The sequence below is a fragment of the Cottoperca gobio genome, chromosome 15 (genome assembly GCF_900634415.1).
Source record: "Cottoperca gobio chromosome 15, fCotGob3.1, whole genome shotgun sequence".
NCBI lineage: Eukaryota > Metazoa > Chordata > Actinopteri > Perciformes > Bovichtidae > Cottoperca > Cottoperca gobio.
Window position 1 is genome coordinate 9977604 of NC_041369.1, and position 14150 is coordinate 9991753.

A 14150-nucleotide genomic window follows, 5' to 3' on the forward strand; every position below is an offset into this window, starting at 1 on the left:
TGGTGTTATTATTGGTGCTGCTGTTGCAAATACAACCAATCTCTTTCCCTTTTCCTCAGAGTTACCAACAACACAGGACACACTGCATTTGTTCACAAACAAACTGCGCAGACTGATGATAACACATTTTCGGTCTATTGATTTGCAACATGGCTACTGCCATCAGCCAGGCTAATGTTACTGTCCAAAGCAAGAAGCAACCATAAGAATCCCAAAGAACTAGAAACCCCGATCTTTGCCGTCTTTGCCTCCACCGTCAACAATGGCTCTTTTGCTGTTTAGAGTTTCCACAATTAACATTACTCTGGTTGTTTCACTACCTGGGTACAGCTACTGTAAGCTATTTTGTTGAGTTGCCTCTTAGCTAAATGCTCTCTGGTAGGCAGTGATGCAGTGTATATGTCTAGGGCTTTTATTGTGAAAGAGAGATTGTGACCCAGAGGCAGACAGAATTGCATATTTAAAGCGAAGGCTTATAGGAAACCAATCTAAATGCTGATTGTGTCATTATTCTACAGTCATTATATTGTGCAATCAACATTTACTTCATGATAATAAATTAAAAGAAGAAATGTTATATATTGACACTTTAACTTAGACTTTTAAATATCAGATTTTCCCATCATATGAACGCAATATCAAAACAAGTTCCAGCTATATGTTTTTATTTAAACATTTTGCAAATGAGCAAACAGGCAAACAGACAGCCATGTAAACAAATACTCGATTTCCATTAGTGGAAACGAATATATGAGTTGCATAAAATAAGATTGTTTTAGAGACATGTATATTGATGATCTCCAATTTCTCATCCATAGGAGGATTGTTGCTGAGTATGAGAGGACGATTGCACAGATGATAGGTGAGTTCAATGTTAAACACAGGATTGGTCCCAGTTTACTGGACCCTCTGTCTTTTCAATTAATTTTATTTCAAACCAATTACGTTTGTTCCCCAATCTCTGCCACTACTTTTTGCTGCACTTGCTGCAAAATATACTGTATTTGTGTGCTCTACTCCATTGCCACTGATTTCAGAGTTAAGTATTTTCTTATCCTCTGACACGAGCTAGCTTTTCCATGTGCTTGCTTTCATGTTTGTTTGATATGAAGTGGACCCTGATGTCATCAGAGGGGGAGGTATTCACCTTTTGCCCACGTGTGTTCAGCTTCATTGGACCCGCAGGTTCACTTTCCACACATTATTCCTGCTTTCACCTACATCTTCTTCGCCACTCGAGGATTTGATTTTCGCTGCTGTCTAATTTAATTTCTTACTCTCATTAAAGCACCTATCACCAAAAGGAACAATCTGTCTGCGCTCTTGTCTAGCACTCGGCTCTCTCACATGTCTTGCCCTCCCAGCTTGACTTAACACAGTCCCTTCTTTTCTGTTCTGCTCCCATCTTTGCTCCCCTTACTATTTGATAACCCTGACAGGCATGCCAGGTGAGTAACGCGGAATTGTCCTTCACTTGTTTGTGTCAGCTCACATCTCTCCGCCCGTCCGTCAGAGAGGAGAGCAGAAGTGCTCACTTTCTTCATCTCATCCAGTGACATTTGTTTGTCCATTTTTGTTGCATTTCATCCTGTATGTTGAGACACTGTGTAGTTATTTACTTATTTTTGGTAAGAAGAATAATTTAGCATTTACTTTATGTAATCCTTTAGTTGTTGATATTAAGTACAACATTATACAAAGATGTTCATATACATACTGGAAACCTTTACACTGCACTTTGCTTCTTTATTGTACATGGTTGCAAAAGTTTTTTATTCAGAATTAGTGAGTTAAGCAGGTTGGTCATCTAAGCCTTTGACAGGAAAGAAAGGGTTACGCTGGGAGGGGGTTGAAATATTGTATAAGCTTTGTCATTTAATAATGAAAGCAAAGCAAATCAGCTGCTAGCTCAGTTTTTTTGTTTACAGGTCTCTTTGATTTTCCCATTGTGAAGTGTTTTTGTTTGCATGCTACAGAAATACTCATATAGTGTAGTTTAAGATGCTGTGAAATCATACTAACCCACAAATTCATTTTGATATTTAGCCAAAAATAAAGTGTCTGTGTGTATCTGTATGTGTGTTGGTGTATGTGGCCAGTACAGCAGAGTCTTCAGACTGATGATCTGATCTACATTATATTTGTGTGTGTCCATCAGAGGATGACCAGAAAGAGAAGTCTCTCTCCCACCACACCATCCAGCAGCTGATCATGGAGAAGGACCAGGCCTTGGCCGACCTCAACTCTGTGGAAAAGTCTCTTGCCGACCTCTTCCGACGTTACGAGAAGATGAAAGATGTACTGGAGGGCTTCCGCAAGGTGACTTAACACAGAAATTATTCACAACTAATGAGAGTTTACAGCATCTGGCTTTGTAATTGTAATAATCCTTATCCTTATTGCAAGTAATTAAAACATTTCTCACTCCGTTCAGAATGAAGAGGTTCTCAAGAAATGCGCTCAGGAGTATCTGTCCCGGGTCCGCAAGGAGGAACAGCGCTATCAAGCCCTGAAGATTCATGCAGAGGAAAAACTAGACAGGTGAGTCTCATCATCTCCACCATGACTGTTATGTGAAAACACCACAATACAATAACTACACAATAACCCAATGCCCAGCTGGAATATGTTTGGCTATAGAACAATGTTTAGCTGTTGTTCCTATAGATAATTTATATTCCATCTATTTGAAATTTCTAATGTTTTATTCTGCATTGTCTTTGCAAACGCGAGGTTGCGCTTTCATAAGACTTTCCAGGCTTATGGGGTCACAGAGAGGTGACTTCATTCTCATTGTAAGTAGGATACAAGTGTTGCACACTCTGACTCCATATGTTTTGGATATACACATGTTTTTCTTTTCCACTGCTCCTAATACTAGAATGGGTTAAATTCAGAGTCTAAATTTGACTGTGTGTGCTGTGTACATGTGTGATGATAAAAATGTAGGATTCTAAAATCTTCCATTTCCATTTCCATATGGAGCCAAAGTGTGCCACACTGTTTCCCTACTTTCAACTCTACATCCTGTGATCAGCACCTCATCACAACCCTTGGTGTGTGTTATTTTTCTAGCGTTTGAATAATTCTCATTGTATCACTTGTGTGTTTCCAGGGCCAATGCTGACATAGCTCATGTGCGTGCCAAGTCCAGTCAGGAGCAGGCCGCCCACCAGGCCAGTCTGAGGAAGGAGCAGATGAAGGTGGACTCTCTGGAGCGCACTTTGGAGCAAAAGGTCAGTTAGAATTCCTCAGCCCTGGGGTGTAAAAAGATGTGAAAATCATAGAAAAATATTCATGCAAACAAGTAGACCAACGTTATTTTAACAATTGTTTTACAGAACAAAGAGATCGAGGAGTTGACAAAGATCTGTGATGAGCTGATCGCCAAGATGGGGAGGAGTTAGCGACCACAGTCACACCCAGGCCAAATGTGGAGTGGTTGTGGGAAAAAATAACGTCTTGGAAAATGAAGCGGATCAGTAATATTACCGCTTTTCCAACGACTGATGGACATTTGAGACCAAAATGGTCTTGAGGTAAAATTTCCTACTGACTTTGTGTATTCAGGATCCACAGGAATGGCTTTCTCTTAATCACTTTTTGATGTGTCAGTGTATCGTTCTGTATCAGGGGTCTTGTTTAAAGTTTAAGAAAATGTATGATATCACCAATGAGTGTGTCTGTGTGTGTGAATGCGTGTATGATAATGAGAAAGCGAGAGCATTGTTTGTGGGTTAAATTATCTATAATAATGTTGCCATGACAGCCACTGAGGGAGAAGACTGTTTACCTGTTCCTGTTGTTGTCTCTTCTTGATACAAGAGAAAGATAGACTTTGAAAAAGAGTAACAGAGATTTAGATTCATTTATAAAATGTTGATACATCACTAAGAGAACACAAACTATCCCAATAGCTAACTGCATGTGGGAGAGAACTTGTAATGTTATATGCTTGTATATACTGTAGGAAATTCCAAGTATAAAAAAAGATTCATCTGCATTTTGATAGTTATTCTGTCATCCTCGGCCCGCTCCCCTCATGTAACCTTGTAGATATTTGTCATACTTGTCATAGCTTTCTCACTGAAATTGTGCGACTATTTTTTGGGATTTTATTTTGATATAAAGCAAACTAATCGTGACCTTATTCAGTTGTAAGCAGGAGTAATTTAATTTTGGATGGATATGTCCTAGTTATGCTCGGTCGTTTTGTCACACTGATGAATACCTTCTCTGCACAGCTGCTGTACAGCATCTGCTTACAAAGTGCAATAAAAGATGGCAATACAGCACACTGGCTTCACTGATGACATGTTTTCTCTATATAAATATAAATATATCTATTTATCCACATAGTGTGTTTAGGAGGAAAATAAACACACACATAGAATAAGAAATTGCTGTGAGGCTGATTTTTATCATATTTATTGCCAAAATAAGCAATAAACTAGCAGCTACAATGCACAGGATGTGCCTACCCAACAAGCATTGTAATTATTGAGTTGAGAGAGGTTGAAATAGATATTTGAAAGTAAGAAAAAGAATGGGTGTATCTGCCCCATGATTCAGATCTACTCCTAAATGTAATTGGTTCTTCCTTCCACCAAGTTTCATGAAAGGGCCAGTAGTTCTTTCTTAATCCTGCAGACAAACAGACAAACAAACCGAACCAAAAACATAACTTCCTTAGTGAAGGTAGAATTAAGCTTCTGCAACTCAAAGTGGCAGTAGTATGAATCTGTGGTGTAAAATGATGTGTTATTTATGACACAATATGTATGTCGACCACCGATGTTGACATCGCCGCTACTGGAAACAGCCGACGCCGTGTTCTGACGTCACAAGTAGAACACAGTCCACCAGTTGAATACAGACAGCACGGGAGAAGCAGACAGGAGCGAACATGCGGATGATGGTGACGGTGATCCTGGATTTGGCGGAGATCCTGTGCGGCAACAGAACACAGACAGGTATATATACATTTGACTATAGTTCATAGAACTTCCCAATAAATAGTAAATACACCATAATAAAACCTAACATTATCCTCGATCGTAAATAGATCGCAAGCTATCCTATATCGAGTCGATAGCTTGGTTTCCTTGAATTGTTATGAACCCGACTAGTTGTCTGCAAATTGCTCGATCCCTAAATATTCAATTATTTCTCTACTTGGACACATCGACGTCTGTAAAGCTTGATAACTTGATTCTTTCTCGAAGTTTCTGCGGTTGAGGTTCTATCGTTGTGTCTGATGTCAAACGTCATTTATTACGAGGCTGTATATAAAGCATTAGCTATTAGCTAACAAACAGACCGGAGGACAGCGCTGCTTTATAAAGTATAGTCTGTATACTGAGGTGAGACGATATATATATATATATATATATATATATATAGACGGTCACTATAGCCTATAGTAGCCGCAACACTTACCAGATGTTCATGGAAGTTACGATGTTGTAACTTTACGTGAAACGGGTAACAAGTTGCTACTAGATAGATCCGACCTCCGTACGACCATAACAGGCTTATGAGCTGCTTACGAGCCTGTTGTGAAACACAGGCATATATGTATGAAATCAAGATGACGTTAATATTGGCCTTTTTCTGGATATTGCATATTGTGTACCTGTCCTTACCACTCTTCTTTTGTACATTTAAGTGTACATGTGAAAACTGTACAATTATGGAAGCAATTGAAGAGCTGCTGCCAAGAAAAGGATGTCATGGAGGAACTCAATGAATATGAGGGACATGGTGCAAACATAACCTGCATAACAGATCACCCAGGATTCAAATCAAAGTGTCTGGATGTTTGGGTTTTGCAGACAGTCTACCAAAGGTATTCGAAGAGGGACAGACAACAAGCAGGTGATCAGCCACATAATGAGTATGTTACTTGTGTAATGTGTAGAGCTCAGAAACTTTGATGTATTTATGGGGAAGTCGAATGGTCACTCTGGCAAAGTTACAGAATTAATAGATAAATAAGCAAATAAGGTTGAAGTGATTACCATTGACATGTATTATCTTGTATGTTACATAATGTATCACTATGTGGCATACCGCCGGTGAGATTCTGCTGGGAATACTTGGTAAGAACCACAGAATGCCATCATGTGCCATTCAAAAGATCTGTGCTACGTTTCCATCTGACAACTACACGTCGTTCAAGTATCAGCACTTTATTAGAGTCAATAACAAAACACAATGTCAGTTCAGTGATTGAATCTGCTTCTATACAGCACAGCTGCATCCCTCTTGTTTGGTTCTTCCACCGACTGCTGAGTGGATCTGGGACTTCGAAAGGTTCCTCATCAACATTGTCTTGGCACAAAGCATTGAGTCTCGGTCAAGAGTTCAGTAACATACTCTGCAAAAAAGATGTTTTATAATCAAGAATTATATATATATTATATATATAATATGTGTGTGTATGTGTGTATATGTGTATCTGTATTTGTATCTTACATATCAATATTTAAATATTATGATGCTGACCTTTGGAACAATCAACCTGGATTGGAACTTGCAGTCCAGCTGATCTGACAAATGGACTTGTGGTGTATCAGTGGAGGGGAAACACAACTTTACTAATAAATCTTTCAAACCAGCTTGAAATTGTATTGCAGGTTTATACATGTCTGCGTAAAGAAAATATCTAATAACATTCATAATAAAATATGTTGTTGTGAGAGCAATGATATCAAATCAAACAATTAAATATATGAATTATGTACATGCATGTGGTGATGCTATAAATTGTATTTTTAACATGTCATGTGCAGGTCTACTGGTACTACAACTGTAATGTACAGATGACGTACAGTCTGTATACTTACTGGTGTACACACAGCTTCCTCCCCAGTGTGGATGTCCAATAGATGGTCGCTGATCATACAGGTATCCTCAGTTCTGCTTCGGCTTCATTCACCAATGTTTCAATACCTCTGTAATAATAGTGTGATGTTAAAAGTTAAATAGACTCACGCTTTTACTCAAACTACAGAATAAAATGGGGAAGCCTGTTATAAACATTGCATCTATACTTAATTAAGCTAATGAAGTGTAATTAGCTAAAGTTATTAATACTACAAACAATAACACACATATTGGCTAGGGCCTGGTGTAGATAGATAAATACTTTATTCATCCCGAGGAAAATTTAGGAAACATTTACATTACAGTTTACATTTGTATGTCAACTCGTTACATACAGTAGGCTAGACCGATTATGACTTTATGTTTGAAACAATAAATACAGTAAACAAGTAGCACAGTCTTACCTTTGCTCTCTCCCTTTTGGCGAATGCATTTCATCATCTCTTTGGTGGAGGACTCTGCACCGGCGGACATGTTTGAGTCGGCGTGCTGGCTAGTGCTGACTGGGGTCTCGGCAGTATTGTAGGCACAGCATCTGCGTTCAGTTTTAAATTCTTTTTGAATCCCATTTCCTTGGCGAGCAGTTGATTGTTCGAAACACGATCTCTCAAAGTGCTGCCCACAAATCGTCGGTTTCATCTACGCACTTGTCTTGTCCATAAAAGCAAATTTTATCCTCTTTTGGCCACAGAAAGCTAGATTTGGAGACGGCCCCACATCCCCATACAACACATCGCTTCACAATTACCCTTGACGATCGATTGTTGTCCGTTCTTTCTCGTAATAATTGACAGCAGTCTTTGCTGGACGCTTCAACGCAGACGAACACTGGCGGCGGCTGTATTCTACTTGTGACGTCATCGCCCGAAAATTGCCGAAGTGGATGTTCCCGGCGCAGCGACCGATTGTTGTTAGCGGACGTCATTTTTATGCTGTTATGATCGTGATTTATTACGATACATCTATAATAAAAATATATATATGGCACATTTCACAATAGAAATGCAACCTCTATCATATACCAAATAAATCTAATTTTGTCAGTGTTAAGAAGTACAGCTGCCTGACTCGCTTGTAAATATTACAGCCATGTTCTGTGTCTGTTTTATAGTTTGTTTATTTGATTACATTCAAAGTGGCAGAAATTAGGAAAAAAAACCCTGCACTACCTCACTTCGTCCTCACAGCTGCCAGGGGGCTGTTTTGCAGAGTGTATAGCTGTCTGCAGCCTCGGAAACGCAGATCTTCAGTTAGCAGTTAGCTTGAGTTCAGCCACAGCTGTGACCCCAGATGCTGGGGTTTGTTCTGGCTGAGCTCAATGCTCTTCGGCTGCTGACTGGGGCTCAGTCTGATGGAGGCGGCTGCCGAGTGCCGGCTCTGCCGACCTCTCTGCTCCGCCTGCCGGCTGCTCTGCGCCGCCATCAGGAAGATGAGACGAATATGAGGGTCGTTTTCTAGTTTCTGCCACTTTGGATTTGGACCAATAAACAAACTAAAGTAACATTACACAGACTACAGCCCTGGTTAACATTAGTGCTCAGTAAACAGATAGATAAGCACAGTCAAGAAGATAGCAGTGTTTGTGGACCGGCTATCAGAGTTTCAGCAGTTTGGTTGAATTTTGTGTATTCTTGCCCACTGACTGACTGACTGACAGGCATTACACAGAAGTAAATACAATACACAATATCAAGAATACATTAGAATACAATACATATAGCAAACTACTACAACTAAAATATGAACATTAGAGATTGTATGGATCCAGTTTAGAGGTGAATTACTGCCTCCTATTTCTTTGGGGCAGGTGGCTTGGAATTACACATTGAACCTTTAGGGCATCTACATAAGCAGTTGCTGAATAATCCCAAACAGGCATACCTACATCTCTTGACAACAAATATCCTGTGGCAAATTAACCTGGCACTGAATAAACTCAATGGACACCTGTAGGGCCAAGTTAGAGTTGAGAGATCAGTTTGGTAGTGCAACAGGGTGAAGTAAGGACAGGGACAAGAAAGGGCTGAGCCAGACTCGGGATGGGTGTGGCTAGAGCACAGTGGTGAGGTGAGAGGACGCATGAAGAAGCAACTATTGACACTTAGCACAGAGCTGTGGACCCCAGTCGAGGGGTTGCTAATCTCAGTCAGTGCAGGAGGGGATATCAACTCATTTGATAGCTCAGATTAAGCTCAGGGGGCATTAGGAGCAAACAACCTGCTTTTCATTGTGTGATCAGGACGACGAGGACCACCAGCGCCATGAGAGCTGTCCACTACTGTCCGCTGCTCCTGCTTTCTCTGGTCCTGCTAGCAACCAACAGTAAGGACTATAGGTTTCTATTGTTTAGGTTTAGTGTCTCCCTTCAGGTACTCTTGTCCCTTGCCACTCTTAAGTTTCTAAGAATGGTTTGCATTTGTTGTTTTATATTTTTTTCAGTCTTTTTCCTGAGTGTTAGGGACCTGTTGAGGGAATAACCCATAGCCCAAAATGCTCCCAGACACTACAGTTAACTTTATTTTTAAGAAAATGCCTTGCATATTTTATAAAAAATTATTTTACCGTTACACCTTCTAATGACACTTTATATTCCATCACCTTTGCTAAATTGCTGATAATGTCTCTGGTAATTCTCCAGAGTTTTGCTTTCCTTCAGTATGTTATTCTGTAACTAGCATGCAATCCCTGCAGCTAATCTCTTAATAGGCTAATGCTTATAGCATGTGTGTAGAGCGCCTGTGCTACAGGGATAGATTGGGGTCAACGATGAACAGCGGGGGACAGTTATATGTCATGTCAACATACAGAGGAACACAAGAAGCAAATAAATTAAACATACTGCTCAAATACATACAAGAAATGCTGTTGTTGTTTTACAGTTAAAGTTGTGCTTTTATTAGTAATTTTATTCTCTGTCTTATCAAATTGATTTGCTAGTTTGAGTAAAACATCTCCCCTCTCTGGTCTATACTTGAATGAACACTTTGTTTGTCTGATCAACTTTCTGTCCTCATGGCTGATAAAAGACAAGTCTGGTGTTGAAGGATGTTATTTTGATGGCCAAGACGAAATGTGGTACTATGAAGAATGTTTGAAGCTTTTGGTGATTCCTATAAATTAAAACTCGTTTTGATCCTCTTAAGAAGCAGCTTCAAAAGGCTGTTTCTGAAGGGCCATTTTAGAATTTAGGAGACGGGTGGAGGTTTTTAAAAGGAAGCGTTAAAGTGATATTTAAAAGGTCAGCTAGTTATCAAATAAGTGCTCCAATTCCTCCGGCGAGCTTTAGAAAGACATTTAAGTGTTTTATGTGCTGAAGTGGGCCCCTGAAGCTTTAGCTGAAGGTTAGAAAGCTGTGTTTTTAAATCCAAGTGTTCTTGTTTCATTCTTTGCTTGATTTAGGGAATACTTGTGTTAAGGAAGTGAAGTGTTTTCTCTTCACTTTACTCTCAATGTGCCTGTGGGACAACGTCATACACACCAGAAACACCCAGATGTAAATGTACCATGCCTGTGTGGACACTCCTCAAACCCATAGATCCTGTGTTGATAAGGGGTAGAAAATAATCAGAGATGAGTCCCTCGTAGATACTGCATGATCTTAAATAACAATGGACCAGCATTTATGATAAATGGGACTGGGTTGAGTGTGCCACAATTCAATGCAGTTTTATCCATGCCAGAGCAGCTGCAGCTGGCTTTTTTAAGAACCACTTTAATGTCTAAATATAGGTTTTTAAAGGACACAATATTAGCAGCATTAGGTAGCCTATTCATGCCTTGAAAGAAGTCAATAAATCTGACACAGTGCATTATTTTATTCATTCATTTGAGATATTTCATGGAAAATCCTAATTTAGCATCATAACCACTTCCTATCAACTGAAGCAATAATGTCAGGTCAGCCTAAGAATAACATAGTGCTGCCATTAAAAACCGTAGTGCTGTATTTACCTTTAATTGTGCTCCAGAAGTAACCTGGTCTGGTTTATGTTTTGTTTTGGCTTCTCTGCCATTAACTTGCTCTTATATAAATGATATAAGTGATGTTGGAGCACAATTTGTTTTTATCATGTTGTGCTACATAGCTCAACAAACTATTAAATAACTATGCTTTAGAGATCACTTAACTCTTTTCTGTGAACATGCCATGATGTTTTGATTGTACCGTGTATGTGCACTGTTGTAGTATTTTCTGTCTGCTTCCTTCAGGTGAGGCTCTGCTATGTTATACCTGTATGGGCTCCAATAACAACGACTGCAACCGGCAAGGCTCCAAATTGTGTCCCAGCTATTCTGATGCCTGCGCTGTGGTGGTGGGCCATGACAGTGAGTCCAACACTGACAGTGTAGTAGCCTTTTCTTTTTTTACTAGTCCTTATTCTACCAATAATAAACACATGAAGCTATATTTGTATCTGTCTGTGTACGTGTGTGTTTAATAGAGGACAGGCTGCTGTCCGGAGACACATCCCAGTCAGCAGGGGGTCCGAGGCTTTTAAGGAAATGAAGAGCTTTGCTTCTCCTACTCGATCAATATCCTTAATTAGGACACCATGTGTTCATGGGACCGACAATTCCTCTCTACAAAATAAACTCAGTTTAGTCATTTAAGCCTGCACAGGGCAAGAGTGTTTCATAAAATATATCTTATTAATCATCAAAATGGCTCAACAGGAGAGGCCATCATCCTGTCTGTAAAGGACACATTGTAGATGCACCAGGTTTCCTGTATTAAGTGGTGTATACTGGACTCCCACAGACAAAGTGACAAAATCAAGAATGAAAAACAAAACCAAAGCTTTATAATCAGCAGCAACTTTAATAAAAGGTTTATTGGTTGGTCTTTGTAAGACAGCTGCTACACCAGTGTAATTGACTATTATTTATGTCTGTTTTGTCAGGTGGGGTGATGAAGTCGTGCTCCTACAAGTCTTTCTGTACTCAGGCGAACAGCCAGGGCTACAGAGCACCAGGTGTCAGAGTCCACTGCTGCTACGGGGATAACTGCAATGAGACGAGTTTCGCCTCCCAGCTGCCAGGACTCAACTATCTGCTGCTGTTTCTGCCTCTGTTCTTCCACTGCTTTTTCAAGTAGACACACTGCCATGCTAACAATATCCATATGCAACACAATGCTAACTGCTGTTGTTCTCATTTACTCCAAAAATGCCAAATAACCCTGCCTAATTGTACACTTCCTGCTGTACTATCATTCCACTCTTCTTTGATTTACCTAATTTATCCAAACACAAGCCTAAACATCAAGGAGTTACTGTACACAGAAGAGTTTAGGTGCTAAGTATGAATGTTTGGATTATAGACACCATGTTGAATTCACTCCTTCCTTTCAATGGATTTTATTAAGCCGTTTACTAGAGGATCCTAAGGGAAGTGCTGGAATAACAGGCAGAGATAATTTATTATTTATTTTCTACTTAAAAAAGGATGAGATGCCGTTCATCAGTTTCCTCACCCTGGTTTAATGTTCAGCACACAATGAGGGAAACTACAGTATTTGTACTGCATCTGTCTCCCTTTTAACCTGCATATATATATATGCACCCAAGTATCTCAGCGGAGCTTGTGGTGCAGCAGATGTTCCAGTGGCTAAATTTGGCTCTAAGAGTCAATCAGCTGGTGTATCGTTACAGCATCAGTCTTCTACCTCAAACACACATCTGACTGGATGTGCAAGATATTTTGGAAGGTTGTGAGAACACACTTCTCACACACTGCAAATCCACATAAGCCTTTCACACACCTGAGGCAAGGTGTGTTACACCAATGAGGTCAATCTACTGTGTTTTAAATCATTTAAAGAATTACTACGTTTATAAACAGAGTTTGAGTGCACATCACTGGAAGATGGCCTATAAATAGATGCTTTTGTATATGTTGTATAGAATGTTCAATCAAAATTAATAATGTCCATTTGATGACAAATACTGTTTATTGTGTCATTTTCTTTTGTAATAATGTTTTGAGAACTTATGTTAGGAATTGTTACAACTTCAAGGATCATGTTTATGGTGTGATGCATATTAAATACATAACCTGCTGTTACGACTCGGACACAGGGAAGGAAGACTCAAACGCACAACTCCGGACACAAATGTAAAGTGTAAAAAACACAATACTTTACTTCAATAAAACAGAATATTAACTCAAAGCGCTCACTAGGAGGATATACAAACTTCTCTGGAAAAACACACTTCTTGGAACACTGGTACTTGCACATGATATGACCAGACGAACTGGCACAAGACAAGGGGAGACAGGACAATGTATACAAGAGGTGAGTGGGAACAGGTGGAAACAATCAGGGGCGGGACGGAAAGTGACGATGGCGGGAAACCACACAAAGACGTCCGTAAAGGGATCTGGATTGAGAGATGGGTACAAAATGAAACAGCAAGTGACAAGACAGCATGAAAAACTCATCAAACTCGACGAGACATGACAATCCTGATAAACTGAGAAAATGTAACAAATGAAACATCGAGCTCCAGAGACACTGCATGCTGGGTGTAGCTAACATGCTAAATGCTAATATCATGGTAGATCCTCCAGCCCTAACATCTGCTTTCTGTGAGGCACTTTTACCTTCAGTGTGAGGTGTGTGAGGAATATCTGGTTATGGAAAGGCTGAGAGGATTCTGCTTTCAGAATGAGTTAGCAGAGAAGTTGAACCTGGAGAAGTTTGAGGTGCAGTCTCTACTTTGCTTTAGCCTAAAACGCTTGTTTGTGGCTACAGCTTCTGTGGAGTTAATATTGTTTATACATATCTGTACATGTTCTGCTGTTGATTCTATAAGAAATGGTTATTTAATGTGTGTGGCTTAATATTGTTTGTTGCACCCGCCATGTTGTTTAATGTTGGACATTTTTGTTTAATTGTCTGATTTGTATCTCTTTTGTGATTAAAGGGGTTGTATAATTGTTAATCAGTTGTGTGCACATGCTGCAAAGTGGCACGGGCTATAGAGAATTAATATATAATATAATATATCTGTGGTGTGATGTGTATACATTGAAATATTGCGGTCATTTTGCTAAAAGCCTGTAGCCTAAATATCATATCCTTAACCCCCAAACCCAAAATACCTATTGGATGAATTTATAGCCAATAGTCAATGTGTTTAGTACTTTTATGACAACATACCTTCAAACCTCAGCTATACTTTCGATGTTGTGCTAATTAGCAAATGTTAGCATGCTAATAAGAGTCATATTTTAAACAAGGGACACAACTGGATTAATTT

General features: G+C 39.5%; 2 protein-coding genes across 2 annotated transcripts in view; both read left to right on the forward strand.

Moving 5' to 3' along the window:
- The window catches only part of tacc2 (transforming, acidic coiled-coil containing protein 2), a 48843-nt gene extending 44548 nt beyond the window's left edge, over nt 1-4295 (forward strand). Inside the window, exons 21-25 of the mRNA XM_029449822.1 lie at nt 819-862; nt 2159-2319; nt 2435-2541; nt 3116-3236; nt 3342-4295. Of these exons, the coding sequence (XP_029305682.1) occupies nt 819-862; nt 2159-2319; nt 2435-2541; nt 3116-3236; nt 3342-3407 (499 nt within the window). The 3' untranslated portion in view covers nt 3408-4295. The remainder of the gene's footprint in view (nt 1-818; nt 863-2158; nt 2320-2434; nt 2542-3115; nt 3237-3341) is intronic.
- Nucleotides 4296-9149: 4854 nt separating this feature from the next.
- ly6pge (lymphocyte antigen 6 family member pge) lies at nt 9150-11983 on the forward strand. The gene is made up of 3 exons (XM_029450207.1): nt 9150-9210; nt 11098-11214; nt 11790-11983. Exons 1-3 carry the CDS (start codon nt 9150-9152, stop codon nt 11981-11983), a joined length of 372 nt encoding a protein of 123 aa, XP_029306067.1.
- The last annotated feature ends 2167 nt before the right edge of the window (nt 11984-14150 follow it).